At 45.1% G+C, this 16,126-nt stretch overlaps 1 protein-coding gene across 12 annotated transcripts in view; it reads right to left on the reverse strand.

Annotated features, from left to right (window-relative positions):
• The window catches only part of nudE (Nuclear distribution protein nudE), a 253,723-nt gene that overhangs the window by 189,281 nt on the left and 48,316 nt on the right, over nt 1–16,126 (reverse strand). For all 12 annotated transcript variants that reach the window (XM_075883362.1, XM_075883359.1, XM_075883360.1 and 9 more), the window contains one exon: nt 11,084–11,232. In XM_075883362.1, the coding sequence (XP_075739477.1) occupies nt 11,084–11,232 (149 nt within the window). The remainder of the gene's footprint in view (nt 1–11,083; nt 11,233–16,126) is intronic.

Here is a 16,126-nt window from a genome sequence, read left to right on the forward strand (position 1 = left end):
AAGCTCACACACAACAGGACACACCTCTCACATTGGAATAGCCACTGTGATAGAAGTTTTTTCAGGTTATGTGCTAGACTATGTTGTGATTTCTTTTTGTTATTGTTAATATTTTTCTTCTGTCCCCTTCTCTCCTGTCTTGAGAAGCTATAAGAAGGCACAAAAATGTGTAAATAGTATTATGCCTTAAAAAAGACGGGGGTTCTCTTCAAAACGTCGGCTGAATAAACAAGTTATGTGAAAGCGCATCTACTTTTATACTTAAATATATATATATTTTTTTTCGTAACGTGAATTACATCACTGAAAATAATGCTGTTTATTTACTGGATTGTTGTTTCTTTGGAGTGGAAGAGTGACTTGACTTTGTAAAATTTGCTTCAAGTTTTGGGAACTACTGTTTACATTATGAGTATACCTGTATCTTCTAGAATGGCATATCATTGATGCACTTTTTGTTGTAACTCCCCTTTGTTGTGTTGCCTTGAAACCCAATATGTTACAGCCTTATGGCCAATGCGATTGTGAATAACAACAAAAAAGAAAAACAACATCAGAATTGATGAACGTTTTGTTGTTGTGTTGCCTTAATACCCAGTTCGTGACTCAATGGTATTGTGAATAACAACACTGCACACATCAGACGACAAGTCCCAAAGCCTGCAAAAATGACAGCCCATGCTCAGTGCACATTATTGCCGAAATGTTGCAGGATATCTCCTTAACCATATTGCGTGGTACTATGCGTCAAAACATGTAAACTTAGTCTTTTCAAGCTTCTTACATGTCACAAGATGCAGAAGTGCCCGTGTCACACTGCAGACAAGTGGTGAATACTTCGGCAAAAAGATCAACTATGTTGCGTAGTGCACACAAACATTCCTTTCCTTGCAGCATGGTTGAAGGCACAGGTCCCAATTACACTCCTCCCCAAGTTTTTTTGCAGTGTGACAGGGTTTCAATGGTTACGACGAGTCTCATTGCTCGGCAGAGGTCTCTCCTCAACGTACTGAAACCTCTTGGAGTGTTTTCACCTATTCTGCGTGTGTGACGTGAATAGTCATTTGAAAAGAGAGTAAATGCAAATGCAAGAAGGATAGAAGTCTGCGGCGTTTGCACACCCTTTCTTCTTTTGATATAGCTAAGCTCTCGGTTGTTTTAGTGCCAAGTACGAATAACTTCATTGTGAAGCTGGGGTTCAGTCTGAGACTGATGCAAGCCCCTTGGAGTGCCAGCTGGTCAAGCATCACCGGCCGAGCAGCACCAGAGCAATCCCTCACACTGACTATTCAAGGTACGTTCTCCTCTACAGACATCTTAGTCAAGAACATGGCAAGGAGAAGTGCTTCGTGATCTCGTTGAATTAGCCAAGGAGGAGGAGCGGGAGACTCAGCCCCTTCGTGGAGTGCACTCATCCTCTTCGTGCCTCCAACTCATCGAGCTATACTGGATGGAATTCACAAGCATGTACACTTCATTTAGGGAGAAACACTTTCATTACCAATGACTGTGCCCCAATCAGAGCGACGCCATCAATAATCTTCATCTCAAAAGAGAATGTCACGAGCTCTTTCAATGAATATACACTCCGATTGGGACCTATAGGGGGCACTTTGAAAGCCGCGCTCAAAGCCACTTGTGGTGCGGCAGGCGCGCAACGTTGAGAATCATACAGTAGACGGCAGTTCCCCCATTGCTATGGTGGCAAAAGTGCCAGTGGCCAGCACATTGGTTCTTTCGAGCAGGATTTATTAAGATATTGCAGAGAGACATTCTTCCGGAATGCCACTATGAATAAACGGGAAAAACAACATGAAAGCAGCCACCATTTTTCCATTACTGAGTGCCAGCGCTACCCATCGTCAGTATACTGACAGCGAATCCGTGCATCAGGTGTGTGCAATGCAAAATGCTTGCTTCATAACTCTCGCTGTAAGCAGTTATTTTTTCACACTTAGAATAGTACTGGTGCATGCCCACTACTTTCGTACTTACAAAATACTCCAAACATTTAGAAATATCAATGGCTCCCCTGCCACTCGCTGTGGAAATCATGGTGAGTGGCCGGTGGCCTGCTTGTTTGTTGCAGCTATGCGCTGCGGTGATTTTCAGCCACCGAGTCTCGTGAATTGTTTTCCTTGAAATTGTTGCAGCATCATCCTCACTCATCATATTCATGGTCTTTACCTCAATGCTCACACAGCTACGCTAAAAGCTTGAAGCGCAGGTGATAAAAAGAATGCGCTACGATTTCGACCAGAGATGACGTCGAAGCACCATTTCGTCTTTTTCTTCCCCTTGTAAAGTGGCGATCACTTCGGCCATGGTCTTCGGCCACCATGACGTCTCTATCACAGTGACATTTCTCACTACAACTTCTTATGTTCTTTCTGTTGCTTTTCGGAATTCACATCCGTCGCTACAGCGTAGGCAAAGCTTCGTTTCTCATCCTGTAGTTCTGATACTCTTCACCCTGCATCATTTCTTTCTAACATGCAGATTTTGTACTAATAATAAAAAAAAGGCTTCTGGATGAACCACTTCGAAGGATGAAACTCAATTTATCACTTCTGAGGGTTCTTTCCTTTTGGGTTACAGCACTAGGCTTTAGCCAATGAAGCGTTTGCGATGACAAATGCGATTTACTACGCAAGACAGAACAAACTGAATGCTAATCAAGCTTATTCTTCAACAAAATTAGTGTTTCTTTCGTGAATTAAGGTAATTACTTGTCTCTAAAATGATATATTCCTGAGCATACTGAGATTATAACAAATTCTTTTATACAGTCGCCAGCCAATTTTTCGGACCTGACGGGGACTGCGAAATAGTCTGAAAAATCGAAGTCTGACAAAATGGTCAAGCCATCAAAATGAAGTTTGTTAAGATCAGAAAAGCAAAAAAATATCCCCAATAATGCCATGCTCCATGATGTTCTTGGGGACAGCAATTTTGGTTCCATGCGGGCTACGGTAACATCGCTGGTAATTGCGTTGGCAATCGCTGCTGCCGACCACTGCGAGCGACAAAGTTGGTGGCTCCATGAAACCACGCAAAACAAAACTCCATGCTGGTCGCAAAAAGATGCATGCAGCTTCTCGCCTGTTCGGTGAAATTTAACAACACGGTCTGGGCTTCTTTTATCTGCACCAACATCACACACTACAAGAGCCTTTAGCATTTCGTCACTATCAAAACGCTACTGCTGCAGCCGCGATTGAACCCGTGTGTTTTAGGAGAACCGTGAACACGGAGTACTACTGAGCAACTGCGAACAGCAGTGAGCATGTGACACGCACGGGCTAAAACACATTTAGCACATCAATAACACGATCACGTGCGCAATGACGACCAGAAAAACAAATGCCCAGAAAATAAAAACAACCTACCGGTGTATTAATGATGATAATGAAGCTCACTGAAAAAGTTTTGTAGTTTTGCTAGCCAAGAAAGATCAGACATGGCTTCCGAAACTGTAAGATGTGGGCCCTTCTAATCTTGGAAGCCACACTGCCACTGCAAGCCACTGCAAGCCAAACTAGCCACTGCAACTAGCCACTGCAAGCCAAACTCAGCCTATCACACATGGCGGCTTTCAATTTCTAACAGTGTAGCTCAAAACGGCCGATTTAGTCCGGAAAATCAAACTTTGGTACATAAATTCGTTCAAAAAATGAATTAGTGAAATGGGGACATTGACAGTGCATTTAAGAAGTCAAATATCTAACAAGTCCCAATTTTTGGCATCACGAAAATTCATCGGTGACTCTATAGCATGGCATTGCCAATTTCATGGCCGATCCCGCGTGTTGAGTTGCGCCAGTTTAATAAGGGTAAAAAGTCTTAGCTTGATCCTTCTGCGTTTGCATAGCGCTCCTGGACGGCTAGTTGTGCTTACGATGATATGCTACGTAATTCATTTACCCCTTAATTGATGGTCCTATAGACCCAGCAAAGCACTAATTGACTACGCATTGCATTCTCCAATACTGCAAAGGGTAGATGGCGAGTTTATTATCAAGGTTCATTAAAGCATTTTATCAACCTTAAAGTGCCTTGCATAACTTTCTTTTCTCATCAGCTGGCAGCAGGAACATCACCTGCTGAGGTTGTTGATTTGATTTGATATGTGGGGTTTAACGTCCCAAAACAACTATATGATTATGAGAGACGCCGTAGTGGAGGGCTCCGGAAATTTAGACCACCTGGGGTTCTTTAACGTGCACCCAAATCTGAGCACACGGACCTGCTGAGGTTGTGTCCGAGACCAATTCAAACATGCAGCGGCAGAACGAGGACCGCAGAGGCAGTGGGAACCAAACACTTTTATAGTTGCTGTCACGAATTTATCTCGGGAGCGCTTGTGAAGGGTTGGATTGAGAGAGAGCCGCGAGTCGGCAGTAACATGGCAAACACAGTTTAATATTACACAAAATGGCAAACAATTAACACCCAAAATTGACTCCCAAAAGAGACATGCACACAATAATCAGCTATACAAACGAAACTTAAATATAAATCTGATACTCGCGGACAACTTTTCTTGGCAATGAAGGAAACCTACGGGGGGGGGGGAGGGGAGAGCTACTGCACATGAACTCCTCTGCCAAGTAGCCCGGTTCAACTTGTGCTGCGAATGATGGCCATGTTCCAATAATAACACTGCATTCAGTTTGCTACGTCTGATTAGACAGCCATTCGTGAGTGAAATTTGTCGCTGGCTTTTTCGGAGAGTCGTCAAAAAAGCTAGATCGCGACGAGCGCTCACCCATAGAGCAAGACGCCATTTTTACGGTGAGGTGTACGTAAAACGAGTGACCTTTTCACAAGTCAAAAAGCGCGATATGGCACTGCATGAAGTACAGTCAACTCCTCTTAAACAGAACTCGAAGGGGATCCATAAAACTGTTCCATTTATCAGAAGTTTCATTTAAGCAAAGTGCACTTTTTTAGTGTACCAAGAACTTTATTCCAATTGCACAAACCTTACCTTACTCATGAGGATGAGTAGGAGAAAAAAAAGGAGTGAAGAGTGCTTTGTTTGGCAAGCTTGAGTTGATTTTTCACAAGGTATGCACCCATGCCTGACAAACTAGCTAGAAATTCTGGACAAGCCTCATGCTCAAAATGGCACTGCAAAAGTTCAACAGCTTCTTTAGCTGACTGGTCTGGTGGCACCACTGCACTGGCAGTAGTGTCATCACATTAATCGCTGGAAGGTTGATCCTCATCTTGCACTCTGGCAATCATTTCCTTGACAGTCTCTTCATGATAGGTACGAACATTTTCATCAATCGATTCGTAGTTCTGCTGCGTGAAAAGGGCAGAGGGCACGACCTGTCTGAATACTATCTCAATGTTGGCATCAGCAGGGCTTTCTTCTTCAGCAGGTACTGCTTTCTTGCACTTGAAAGCCAGCATGGTGAAAGCATCTGTGTATTGTTGTTCCCTTCACTTGCTCCCAGGCACAAGCCAAAATGTGGATGGCTGCCAATAAATCTATGCTGTAGCAATTCCAGCTGCCTGCTCTAAGCAACATTTGATGGAGCAATTGTGGCGCTAATGAACTTTAATGTTCTGAATAACCCCTTGATCCATCAGCTGGATCACTGCCATTACATTGGCTGGCAAGAACTCCAGAGTGATGGCTTGGAGTCCTTGAACCTAACCGCGGGCTGGGTGATTATCCTCGATGAAGACAATCTTCCTGCCTTGCCTCGTAAATCTTGCATCGTCCTCCCAAGGCAAGTTTTCGAAAATGGCCATGGTAATCGATGCACTTCTGTTCCCATAGTATGTAACGGGAAGGTGTCTAACGCCTTTAAAACAACGTGGATGCCTTGATTTTCATATTACCAACAGCTTAAATTTCTCATCTCCTGCCATGTTTGCACCCACCAGCATAGTGGTGCCATCTTTACTGCGCTTTCTTTCACTACAGGCTTCGCCTTTGCAGGTAAGAGTTTTTGATGAAAGAGCCTTATAAAAAAGACCCATCTCGTCGACGGTGAAGACGTCTCGTGGCTTAGAGCTCATTGGAATTTCATTAAACCGCCCCTGTTGCCATTCGGTGCAAATGTCCCTGTTGACTGCACCACTCTCACCTGAGATTGCTTTGAAGACTAGGCCATAGCCTGTTTTGAAGTGGCTGAGCCATCCTTCGCTTAGGACAAAGTTTTGAACACCCATATGCATGGCGATCTCTCTAGCTTTCTGCTCGAGAATCGGTCCGCTTATGGGCAGATTGGAACTCCGTGCACACTTGGACCATAGAAAAAGAACTTTTTCAAGTTGTTCATAAGGCATCATTCGCAATTGCATCTGTTTAGATGTAAAGGTCTCATTTTTAACAGTGCCTTCAATCTTTTCTCCATCTTTCCAGATCCGCAACAGCGTCAATTTTGGGATGTATTTTTTCGCCACCTCAGTCTTGGGCAGGCCGCTTCAATCAAGCTCCTGAAGAATTTGCAGTTTCTTTTTCAAGCGAGAGTGCATGGTGCAGCCGCTTTCTTTTCATTGGGCTGAAATAACACCGTCATCCACCACGCTTAGCCACACAAATAGGCCTAATGCACAATTTACCTGCCGACTCGGCTCCCACAGCCACAGGCGAGAATGGCTATTGGATTGGCTTGTCTCGATCTCAAGGTGTTGCCAAGGTTGTGAGACTACCTTTGGCATGAGCGAGCCTATGCTGTGTTTAGAATTTGTACTGTTTAACCGTAGGTGACCAGCTAGCACTGTTTCAATTAACCGATGAATTTTACTACACAACACATAGAAATCCAGCCATACAAGCCCGTTAAGTTCTATAATTAAGGCATTTTTCTTCATGCAAATTTCATTTATTGGGACTCCACTGTAATACAATTATAAATGCGTCATTGGTGTGAGCGGCGTCTTCTTATAAAGAACAACCCGTAGCAAAATGAAGGGAGGTTTTTTTTTTATGATGTTCCCATGGAAAATATTTACACAATTGTAGGTACTATACTCTTCGGCGGTGGTACAACCCTGTTTGGCTCCGTAGCCTTCCCTTCATTGCCAAGTTGTCTGAGTAGAGTCAACTTCTATCCTTAGCCCTAATCTGTCTATTCGAGATGGTGCCTAGATGGCTACTCTCATGCGCTCCAACAATGGTATACCACTCTTACTGTTCCAATGCCACTTCCGTAACTATGACGAAGTAGTACCGTTGTCCAAGTCGTCCTGGAAAACGTTGCTGAGCGAACCACTAGACCTCATTGCCGGTTGGTACCAGTTTTTGTCGTATTCTCCAGGTCGGTTACGCTACGCCTAACTCGTCAATGGCGTCTTGACTGCGGTGTGGGCCGCATACATTGTCTTGAAGTGGAAGAGCTGTAGTCCACCCAGGGACTGCCGTGACAGGTTGCGGCCAGTCTGGGCAGCCTCATTCGATTCTTCCAATATCCATGGCCACTCTCCAAGCCTTTTCGCCGGCAGCCTCAGAACCAGGCGGTCATGCTGCTCCCATCGCCGTAGCGACACTAGTTTCCCACATCTTCGCAGTTCGGCGTCCCAACACCCAGTGCCAGCCAGCTCATCCTCTGGATTTTTTTTTTTTTTTTTTTTCTCGACACGAGTCGCGTGCCACGAGCCTTTTTCAAACCAATCTCTTCCATTTACATGTCTGGTGTGCGTGCCCTCTGGTGACTCTTTTCTCCTCGCGCACAGTTGCCGTTTGGCACACATCTCGTGCCTCTCCTTACTCATCACAGCTGCAAGGCCACGATCTACTTACAGTAGACTCCTCTTAAACGAAACTCGAAGGGGCAAGAAAATTTGTTCCATTTATGAGAAGTTTACTTTAAGCAAGGCCCACAAAATCAATAAAATATGACTACTTCAAAAGCAACAACTGTGGCTAACTCAACAAAAACATTTTAAAGTGCATAATACTTATATAGTTGATTATAAAGAAAAATGTTGCTAATATTGCTAACGGATATCTGTGCTAACAGCTGCACTTTTTCCAGAAACTATCTTAAAAATAAGACCATGCCGCTTTTTAAAACGGCTCAGACAGTCATTGCTAACACGCAAGTGCTCGATCCCCATGCGAGTAGCGATCTCTTTGGCCTTCTCTTGGAAAATGGGGCTGCTGATCGGGAAGTTTGCACTGCGCGCACGTTTTAATCGGAGAAAAAGGGCATCGTCTATTTTTTTGTAAGCCGCTGTTCTCATCCACATTCTGTCCGTGGCAAAGTTCCCAAGCTTGGCAGTTTCTTCAATTTTCCCTTTGTTTTTGAGTATCCTCAACAGTGTGGACTTGGGAATACTGAACTTCTTCACAATTTCTGTCATCAATAGGTCATTGCGGTCAAGTTCTCGAATCATTTTTACTATTGTTGCGAGCAAAAGTGCATTATGCTACCGTTTTTTTTGTTTTCATCTCAAGTTTACGAGGACATGAAAGAAAAAACATGGATACGAGATGGATCGTTTGCTGCTCGGCGTGCGCGAATATGTGCAATCGCTGGATTGGCTTGGCTAGGCTAGCTTCGGCATTTGTTTCATGGTTGCTAGACTGCCGTTGCCACTTCCGCCGTACATGGTTTTTGCCCGTTTCAGTTTCATTTAACCAATGTAAGCAGAAAAAAATGTTTCGATTACCCAAAGTTATTTATCAATTAATATATAGGAGACCAACCAAATGTTTCTAGATAGTTTCGTTTATGCGGCTTTTTCATTTAGGCGAGTTTCGTTTAATGGGAGTGCACTGTACTTCGCTGCCCAATGAAGGTGAGAAGAGTCGAGAAACAGTAAAACGTCGTTCCCACAGGATATGACGTATACCTTTTGGGGCAATCAACCACGCAGCAGTTCATGATTCCGATAAACTACATGCTAGCGGGCATTGGGACAGCGTTCGGTTCTGCTCGGGCTCTCAACGGCTGTCTGTTCGGATGGCCGCGGCGCATCACGCGAGTCCCCGTGCAGGAAGTGTATAGCAGATGTGTATTGTGATGAAACATAAAGGAAAAGGCGAGCACATACATATTCTTTAAGTGACAGATACCAAAATGTCAACTCAACCAGCTCTTCGTGTGCACATTGCCTCAACTCTATGTGGCTGGTCTTCCATCGCACTGAATCAGGTGTGCCACGGTGCAGGAAAAATACTTGGGATGTGGTCACTCGGCTCATAGTGCAACCAAATTTTGTGCTTCCTTACGCTGTTACATGACAAAAAGTCCCAACCATTCCACACGGCAGATCGTTCGGTGCTGTGGCACGTATTACCGAGTATTTATGTACGAATAGTGCCTGCCGTTGAGAACAAATTATTTCACTACATTATATCTGGGATTTCCCTTTGAAGACCAGTAAGCAACGCTTCTTTCTTATCACTCGAAGCTCATAATTGCAGGAATATTTACTGCAGCATTCTTTCCACTAAGAGACACCGTTGAGTACACAGTTTGCTCAAGCCACTTCTGTTTTCTTTGATTATTGACAACATTTTCAGTGACAAAAGAGGCCCAATATTTCATCTTAACTTTTTATATACTAAGTAATTAACAAGCACTATAAGTTAATACATTAGCAAATTATAATCTTTCAGCTCTGGGTAGGCAACAAGGCAATGTCAATACCATACCCTTTCAGTGATGCAAAATACGTTTCATACAATCATTATTCCCAAGAAAATCAAAGAATGGAAGAGTTTCGCACTAATCACAATGTGCGGTTATCTTTTCAAGTATTTTCATTTCATTTCATTTCATTTATTTATACTGTTAGCCCAGAAGTGGGCCGTTACAGGGTGGAGGTACAAACAATTATTTGCGAAAAAGAAGTACCGTACAGGTCTCGAGATAATTTCTCGGTATTATTGTGAGCAGCAACTCGAAGTTATACATAACAAGAAATGGAACACACATGCAATGCAATACATACGCGCAGAATACCACATGACGCATTTGAGGCGGCACTTTTGCACCGCGCTGAAGATTTGAAAGACAACTACTACAGTCTCATGCAACCAAAAAGTACACGCGCAAACCACAGTTATTCAGAAAATAAACGTTTTAGATTCTGTTCAAATGATGTAAGCGAGGAACAACCAATTATAGACTCTGGCAGCATATTCCAATCTTCAATAGCACCTGGAAAGTAACTAAACTTAAAGCAATCGTTACCAAAACCTCATTAACGCTGCTGTTTTCTAAGGCCTCAATATTGTTATGAGACTTGTAAATGAGGATTAATAAAAGTACAGTACTGGCACGCACTTGTCGTTGATCTCCTGAAATTAAACCTCATTAAAATCCTTGTTTACAAGTTCTGTGACAATATGAACAAGAAGCTCTTCAAATACTCTTTTCTGTGTTTACGACACTGTGCCAAGATGGCTTCTGAAATAGTTGTTGCATTCAGCATTTTTTAAATGTTAATTTGTCTCCATGGTCAGCTGTATGTTTGTTGATATTCTATATTGGCCTATTTATCAGCTTTATATTGCTTTATTATAACTGAATTTATGTTGATGTTTATATTCCCATTTAGCTTGCTATAGCTAACATTTTTAAACATCTAGAAGCAGGGGTCGTGTGCTTGAGCCGATGTTTCGCCACTTTTCTTCAAGGCTAGCCTTGAATTCTCCAAAGACTTCTGCTGCTGCTGCCCTCATTGTTTTCCCTTAAACCTTTTGTTGTGGAAAAGAGAGGGGGTCGGCAATGCTTCTTTTGCCTCGATGCATCTCTCTGCGCTTCCCGAGTGCAGCGGAATGCAAGAGAGGAACAAACTTTACATTGACGAGACGTGCTTCCACGAGCTCCCACTTATCAAACTAAAGGTCTCTCAACTGTCATTAGTAGTTTTTAGAAGTCACACATAGTGGTGATGCTGCCAGTTAAAAGCGCCTTCGACGTGGTTTGTGGACGGAGCAAACACTGCTCACTTGTTAACACAGACGTAGTGTGTCAAACCTCTTTCATTCTACAAGATATTATACTGCCATGCCTATACACCTTTAGTAGCTGGTATGGCATGCAAATGAATGCCTGCTGTGCAGCACATCGTTTTCCTGGTCGTTCAAAAGACGAAAGCAGACTACTACCTCTTTGCGCGCTCCAGGTCGTCATTAGATTGCTCCAGCTCCCGGATGTAGTTGTGCATCTCTTCCCTGGAGGCAGTCACTTCCTCCAGCTGTGCCTGCAGATCGTGCACCTGCCGAGAGCTCTCCTGCTTGCTCTGCTGAAGCTTTTCCTGCCCACAACAGATAAAGAGCCTGAACTCAAACTAAAAGTCACCAGATAGAACAAAAGTGAGACTATTCTGGAGCTATATTTACTTTATTATATTTCAAATATGCAAAAACAAAGAACGAGGTGCACAATTTTTCGGCTTTGATTGATCTTCGAGCTAAAAGTGAGCCGCAAAAAATTTTTTCTTTTATGGGTGGGCAAATATTCATAACTTGAAAAACTTTTAATAGTGTTTGCTACTGGATTAGATTCGCAATGAAATTTTTATTGTTCAAATTACCCAAAGAAAAATTGGCAGACCCCACGTACAGTGGGAATGGATGATATGCGAAGAACGAATGAGAAATGTTGATATGTCACTTTAAAATCAGCACAACGTTACGAGGTGGCAAATGATGCCGTACGTGACTTCCGTGTCACGATTGGTCGTGCCGTTTACCTTCGTTATCTATTCACGTCACGTGATACCAAATTTAGTATATGAGGAGCTAGCGAAACGGCCGCGAGCATGCTATGAGCGTGGTATGTTGTCATGTTCCTATATGACACGCGTGTCAGGATTATCATGTTTGCACCAGTCATATATTTCATCGTCCATTGACGTCACGTAACATCATATTTGGTATATGTGGAGCTAGAAAAACGGCCGCGAGCGCATCTTGAAGCGTCCAATATACTCCAACGTAGTGTTGACACATGCACACGCTGGGCACAGCGACGCTACATTAGCAAAACGCGAGCACTCTATAGTCTGACGCCAGGCGTGACCAGCGTCTGTCGGCGCGGCGCGACGGCAACCGGCGCGAAATGTGACATGCTGTATTCCGCGTCGATGCGTTACCAAGACAACACTGCCTCTCCCTCTTTGCGTGACGGAAGGAGGCCAGACGCGCTGAAACGCACATACAAGTATACGAACCGCGCCTGCGAGTATTCCTGCTTGGGCCGCCCTAGGCCTGCAGTATTGTATAAATAAATAAAAAATATGGAAGGACTGGCGCATGGCGTGGCAACGCCGGTGTGGCGAGACTTTTCGAAATGAACGACAGAGAGCACACGCACCATGTCATGTCGAAATACATTGGCGTCTTGACTGTGGCATGTAGTCATATTCTCAAAAGACACGCATCTCGTGATTATCATGTTTGCACCAGGCACATACCTTCGTCATTCATTGGCGTCACGTAATACCAAGTTCGGCATATGTGAAGCTAGCGAAACGGCCGTGAGCGCATTATCAGTGTGTAATTGTAGTCATGTTGTTACATGACACACATGTTGTGAATATCGTGTTAGGATGTGTCAGTTACCTATGTCGTTCGCTTGCGTTGTGTAATACCCAGTTCGGTACATGTGAAGCTAGCAAAAGGACTACGAGCGCATCATGAGTGTAGCATGTAGTCATGTTGTTAAATGACGCCCATCTCATGCTTATCATGTTTGCATCAGTATCGTACCTTCGTCATCCATTCAGGTCCCATAATACCAAATTTAGTATATGCGACGCTAGCGAAATGACCGCGAACACATCATGAGCGTGGCATGTAGTCATATTGTTACACAACACGCATGTCATAATTTTCATGTTAGGGTCTGTCGCTTGTGTTTGCAATGCAATCATGCCATACCATACCAGTTTTGCAACATGCCATGTGAACGAAACTACAAGAGCTGCAGGATCGTGAAACGGACATTCATGACATACATGTCATGATTTTCATGTTATGACTAGTCAAATATGTTCTTCATACAGTCATGGTATCGATACTATTATCGAAACGGCCAGGAGTGCTAAAAGTCGTAAGCGGCTAGCTAGCTAGCTAGGTAAAAACAGACAAAAATTCAGAAATATGTTCCCAGAGTGTGAACAAAAGACTTTACAAATATGTTTCCTACACAGTATTTTCTAGTATAATCAGCACTCATTAAACATCTAAGTATTGTTTCCTTAAATTTGGTGCAAAAAAAATTAAGTTATATAGTTGCATAGGTGGAGGTTTCTATTTCTATATGTGAAGGCCAATGTCTGGACTGCGCCTCTGAAGACTGACTTGGAAAGTGCTCAATGGGTGGGACATAAAATTGACAAACTCGCAAGCTGCAGTCGCGAGTTGGACATGCTTGTGTAGTATGACCGGTAGTCTCCAAAAAATTCGACTCGGAGCGTTTATTTTTATTCCTTTTGTGTACCCTCTGGTGAGCAATGTCAAGTCAGTATAATATATGTAGCTTGATTTGAGCTTACTTTATTTTGCTACAAAATTAAGTGTCATTATATTTTTATATAAAAGAAGTGAAATGTAACATTAATATATTGACCTATTCCATTTTCCAATTTAACTACAATGCCTATCTTTCGCATTACAAGAACTTGTAATGGGAACTCGTTCAAAAATTGGGAGAACGCGCTTTCGTTCTTATTGTAGAGGAACCTGTTCAACACAGCGCTTAATTATAAAAACGCGCGATCACTCTTTTGCTCTTTTTTTCACTACACTCTCCGTTGGTATACCCTTTAAAAGCCGCTATGCCCTCTCGCAGAGCACTCCTCCCAATCTCGCGCGGCATACGTCATCGCCGACGCACTGCTGGAAACAGTTTATTTCTGGTTAATGTGACTCCGTCAACTGCATGCTTGTTACCTGACCACTGTTGCCGTGCCAGCCCGTGCTCATACGAATCGTACCAGCATGGACCCTGCATTACGGGCGGCTGTAGCCGATTCGCAAGCCCGCGCACGCAAGCAGGCAACACAACAACCAACAACACGCAGCGTGGACAGATGCTTGCAGACTCCCTGGAAGTCATAGACTCTTGCTTGACCAATCACACCATCAATGCGCAGTGGGTCAGAGGTCCAAGTTTACGCCGTCACACGGAGGCTCACGAGGCCCGGAGAAGAGGAGAGATTGTTTCTTGGAATTTGTGGCACACTGGCAACTTATAGATCGGGACAGCAGGGGACAAATTATTGATCGGGACAGCATTCTGCACACAATGCATGTGTTTACTAAATATGTATCAGAGATGGTTTAGGGGCCCAATTAACAGTGGACCCTTCCGATTTTCAAGAGCTACTTCGTGACGGTACAGCCTGAACCTCCCTAAACCGGAGGTCTTAGGACGCAGTTGAGCAGCTGCTCTCCTCCCTTCCTAACCCCCTAACAAAAAGCACACATCTGCTCTCCGCAAGCAGGTTGCAAATTTTCAGAAGCATCTCGCAATCGCAGAGGCGATGAAGAGCGACGCCACCCCTTCAAGAAAGGCTGCCGACGCCCCTCATAGCACTCAAGGCAAGAGTAAGCGCGCTTGAAACTAACTCCCAAATATCCACATTAGAGACGCCAATTATTCCCACACTTAGTCCGGCACTCCACAAAATTAGCTTATGGAATCCATCCTAAGCATCATAGCTACTCAGCTGGCTCAACTCACCCACCCTAACTTTCGCGAGCTCAAAGCGTTCAGGTGCCAGAGCGCTTCCCATAATGAACCTACAGTATCTCCACTATGGACTTCTCTTCTGTCCATGTAGCGAGTAGCCAGGCTCTCACACCTCAAAACTATCAACTCCAGGAATAATGAGCTTCCACAGCCCAATTCGACCCCAATTCAAATTGAACAGAGGAACGCCACAGATTCAATGCACGCAATGAGCTATGCCTTTTCCTTACAACTCTTGCCAAATTACCTGCTGTGGTGGCCCTTCAGGAGCCTGGAACTCTCACCAACTAGTAACAGGAAGATGTGCAGAGCTGCCTCAGTACACACAAAGGTTACAGGGAGATTGACCTGGACCTCCTATATAATGATGACAATCCCTCTGCTACGCATACAGGACTCCCCAATTAACATGTACTGCTTCCCAAAGCTAGCGAATATCATCTTTGCAGATATCTTCAGCCACACCTTGAACACTGTGTAACAGGATCCAGTCATTATTGTGGAGACATTAACACTCACAGCATGTTTTGGTGGTGAAGAGAAACATAGATGCAAGTTGGTGAAACTTTTGTCCACATTGGGCTTCACACTTCCCACACATCTCGTGCAACCCACGCATATATAGACCTGTGGCACATACCCGCTTAGCAGGGGCACATACCCACCCATGAGTATGTGCCACTGTCTGGCGGGAAGTGTTTGACAACTTAGGCGACGTGATTGTTGACATTATTCATGTCTTGACCAGCGCGTCATACTCGTCAAACCATATTACCCTCCCATGCTAATTTTGGTTCAAGGCAAGTTAAGGGGATGACCACTAGAGCACTTAAACGTAAGCGGCTAGAGAGAGAGAGAGAGAGAGAGGGGGGGTCGGTCGGTCGGTCGGTCGGTCGGTCGGTCGGTCGGTCGGTCGGTCGGTCGGTCGGTCGGTCGGTCGGTCGGTCGGTCGGTCGGTCGGTCGGTCGGTCGGTCGGTCGGTCGGTCGGTCGGTCGGTCGGTCGGTCGGTCGGTCGGTCGGTCGGTCGGTCGGTCGGTCGGTCGGTCGGTCGGTCGGTCGGTCGGTCGGTCGGTCGGTCGGTCGGTCGGTCGGTCGGTCGGTCGGTCGGTCGGTCGGTCGGTCGGTCGGTCGGTCGGTCGGTCGGTCGGTCGGTCGGTCGGTCGGTCGGTCGGTCGGTCGGTCGGTCGGTCGGTCGGTCGGTCGGTCGGTCGGTCGGTCGGTCGGTCGGTCGGTCGGTCGGTCGGTCGGTCGGTCGGTCGGTCGGTCGGTCGGTCGGTCGGTCGGTCGGTCGGTCGGTCGGTCGGTCGGTCGGTCGGTCGGTCGGTCGGTCGGTCGGTCGGTCGGTCGGTCGGTCGGTCGGTCGGTCGGTCGGTCGGTCGGTCGGTCGGTCGGTCGGTCGGTCGGTCGGTCGGTCGGTCGGTCGGTCGGTCGGTCGGTCGGTCGGTCGGTC

The sequence above is a fragment of the Rhipicephalus microplus genome, unplaced genomic scaffold (assembly GCF_043290135.1).
Source record: "Rhipicephalus microplus isolate Deutch F79 unplaced genomic scaffold, USDA_Rmic scaffold_16, whole genome shotgun sequence".
Lineage (NCBI taxonomy): Eukaryota > Metazoa > Arthropoda > Arachnida > Ixodida > Ixodidae > Rhipicephalus > Rhipicephalus microplus.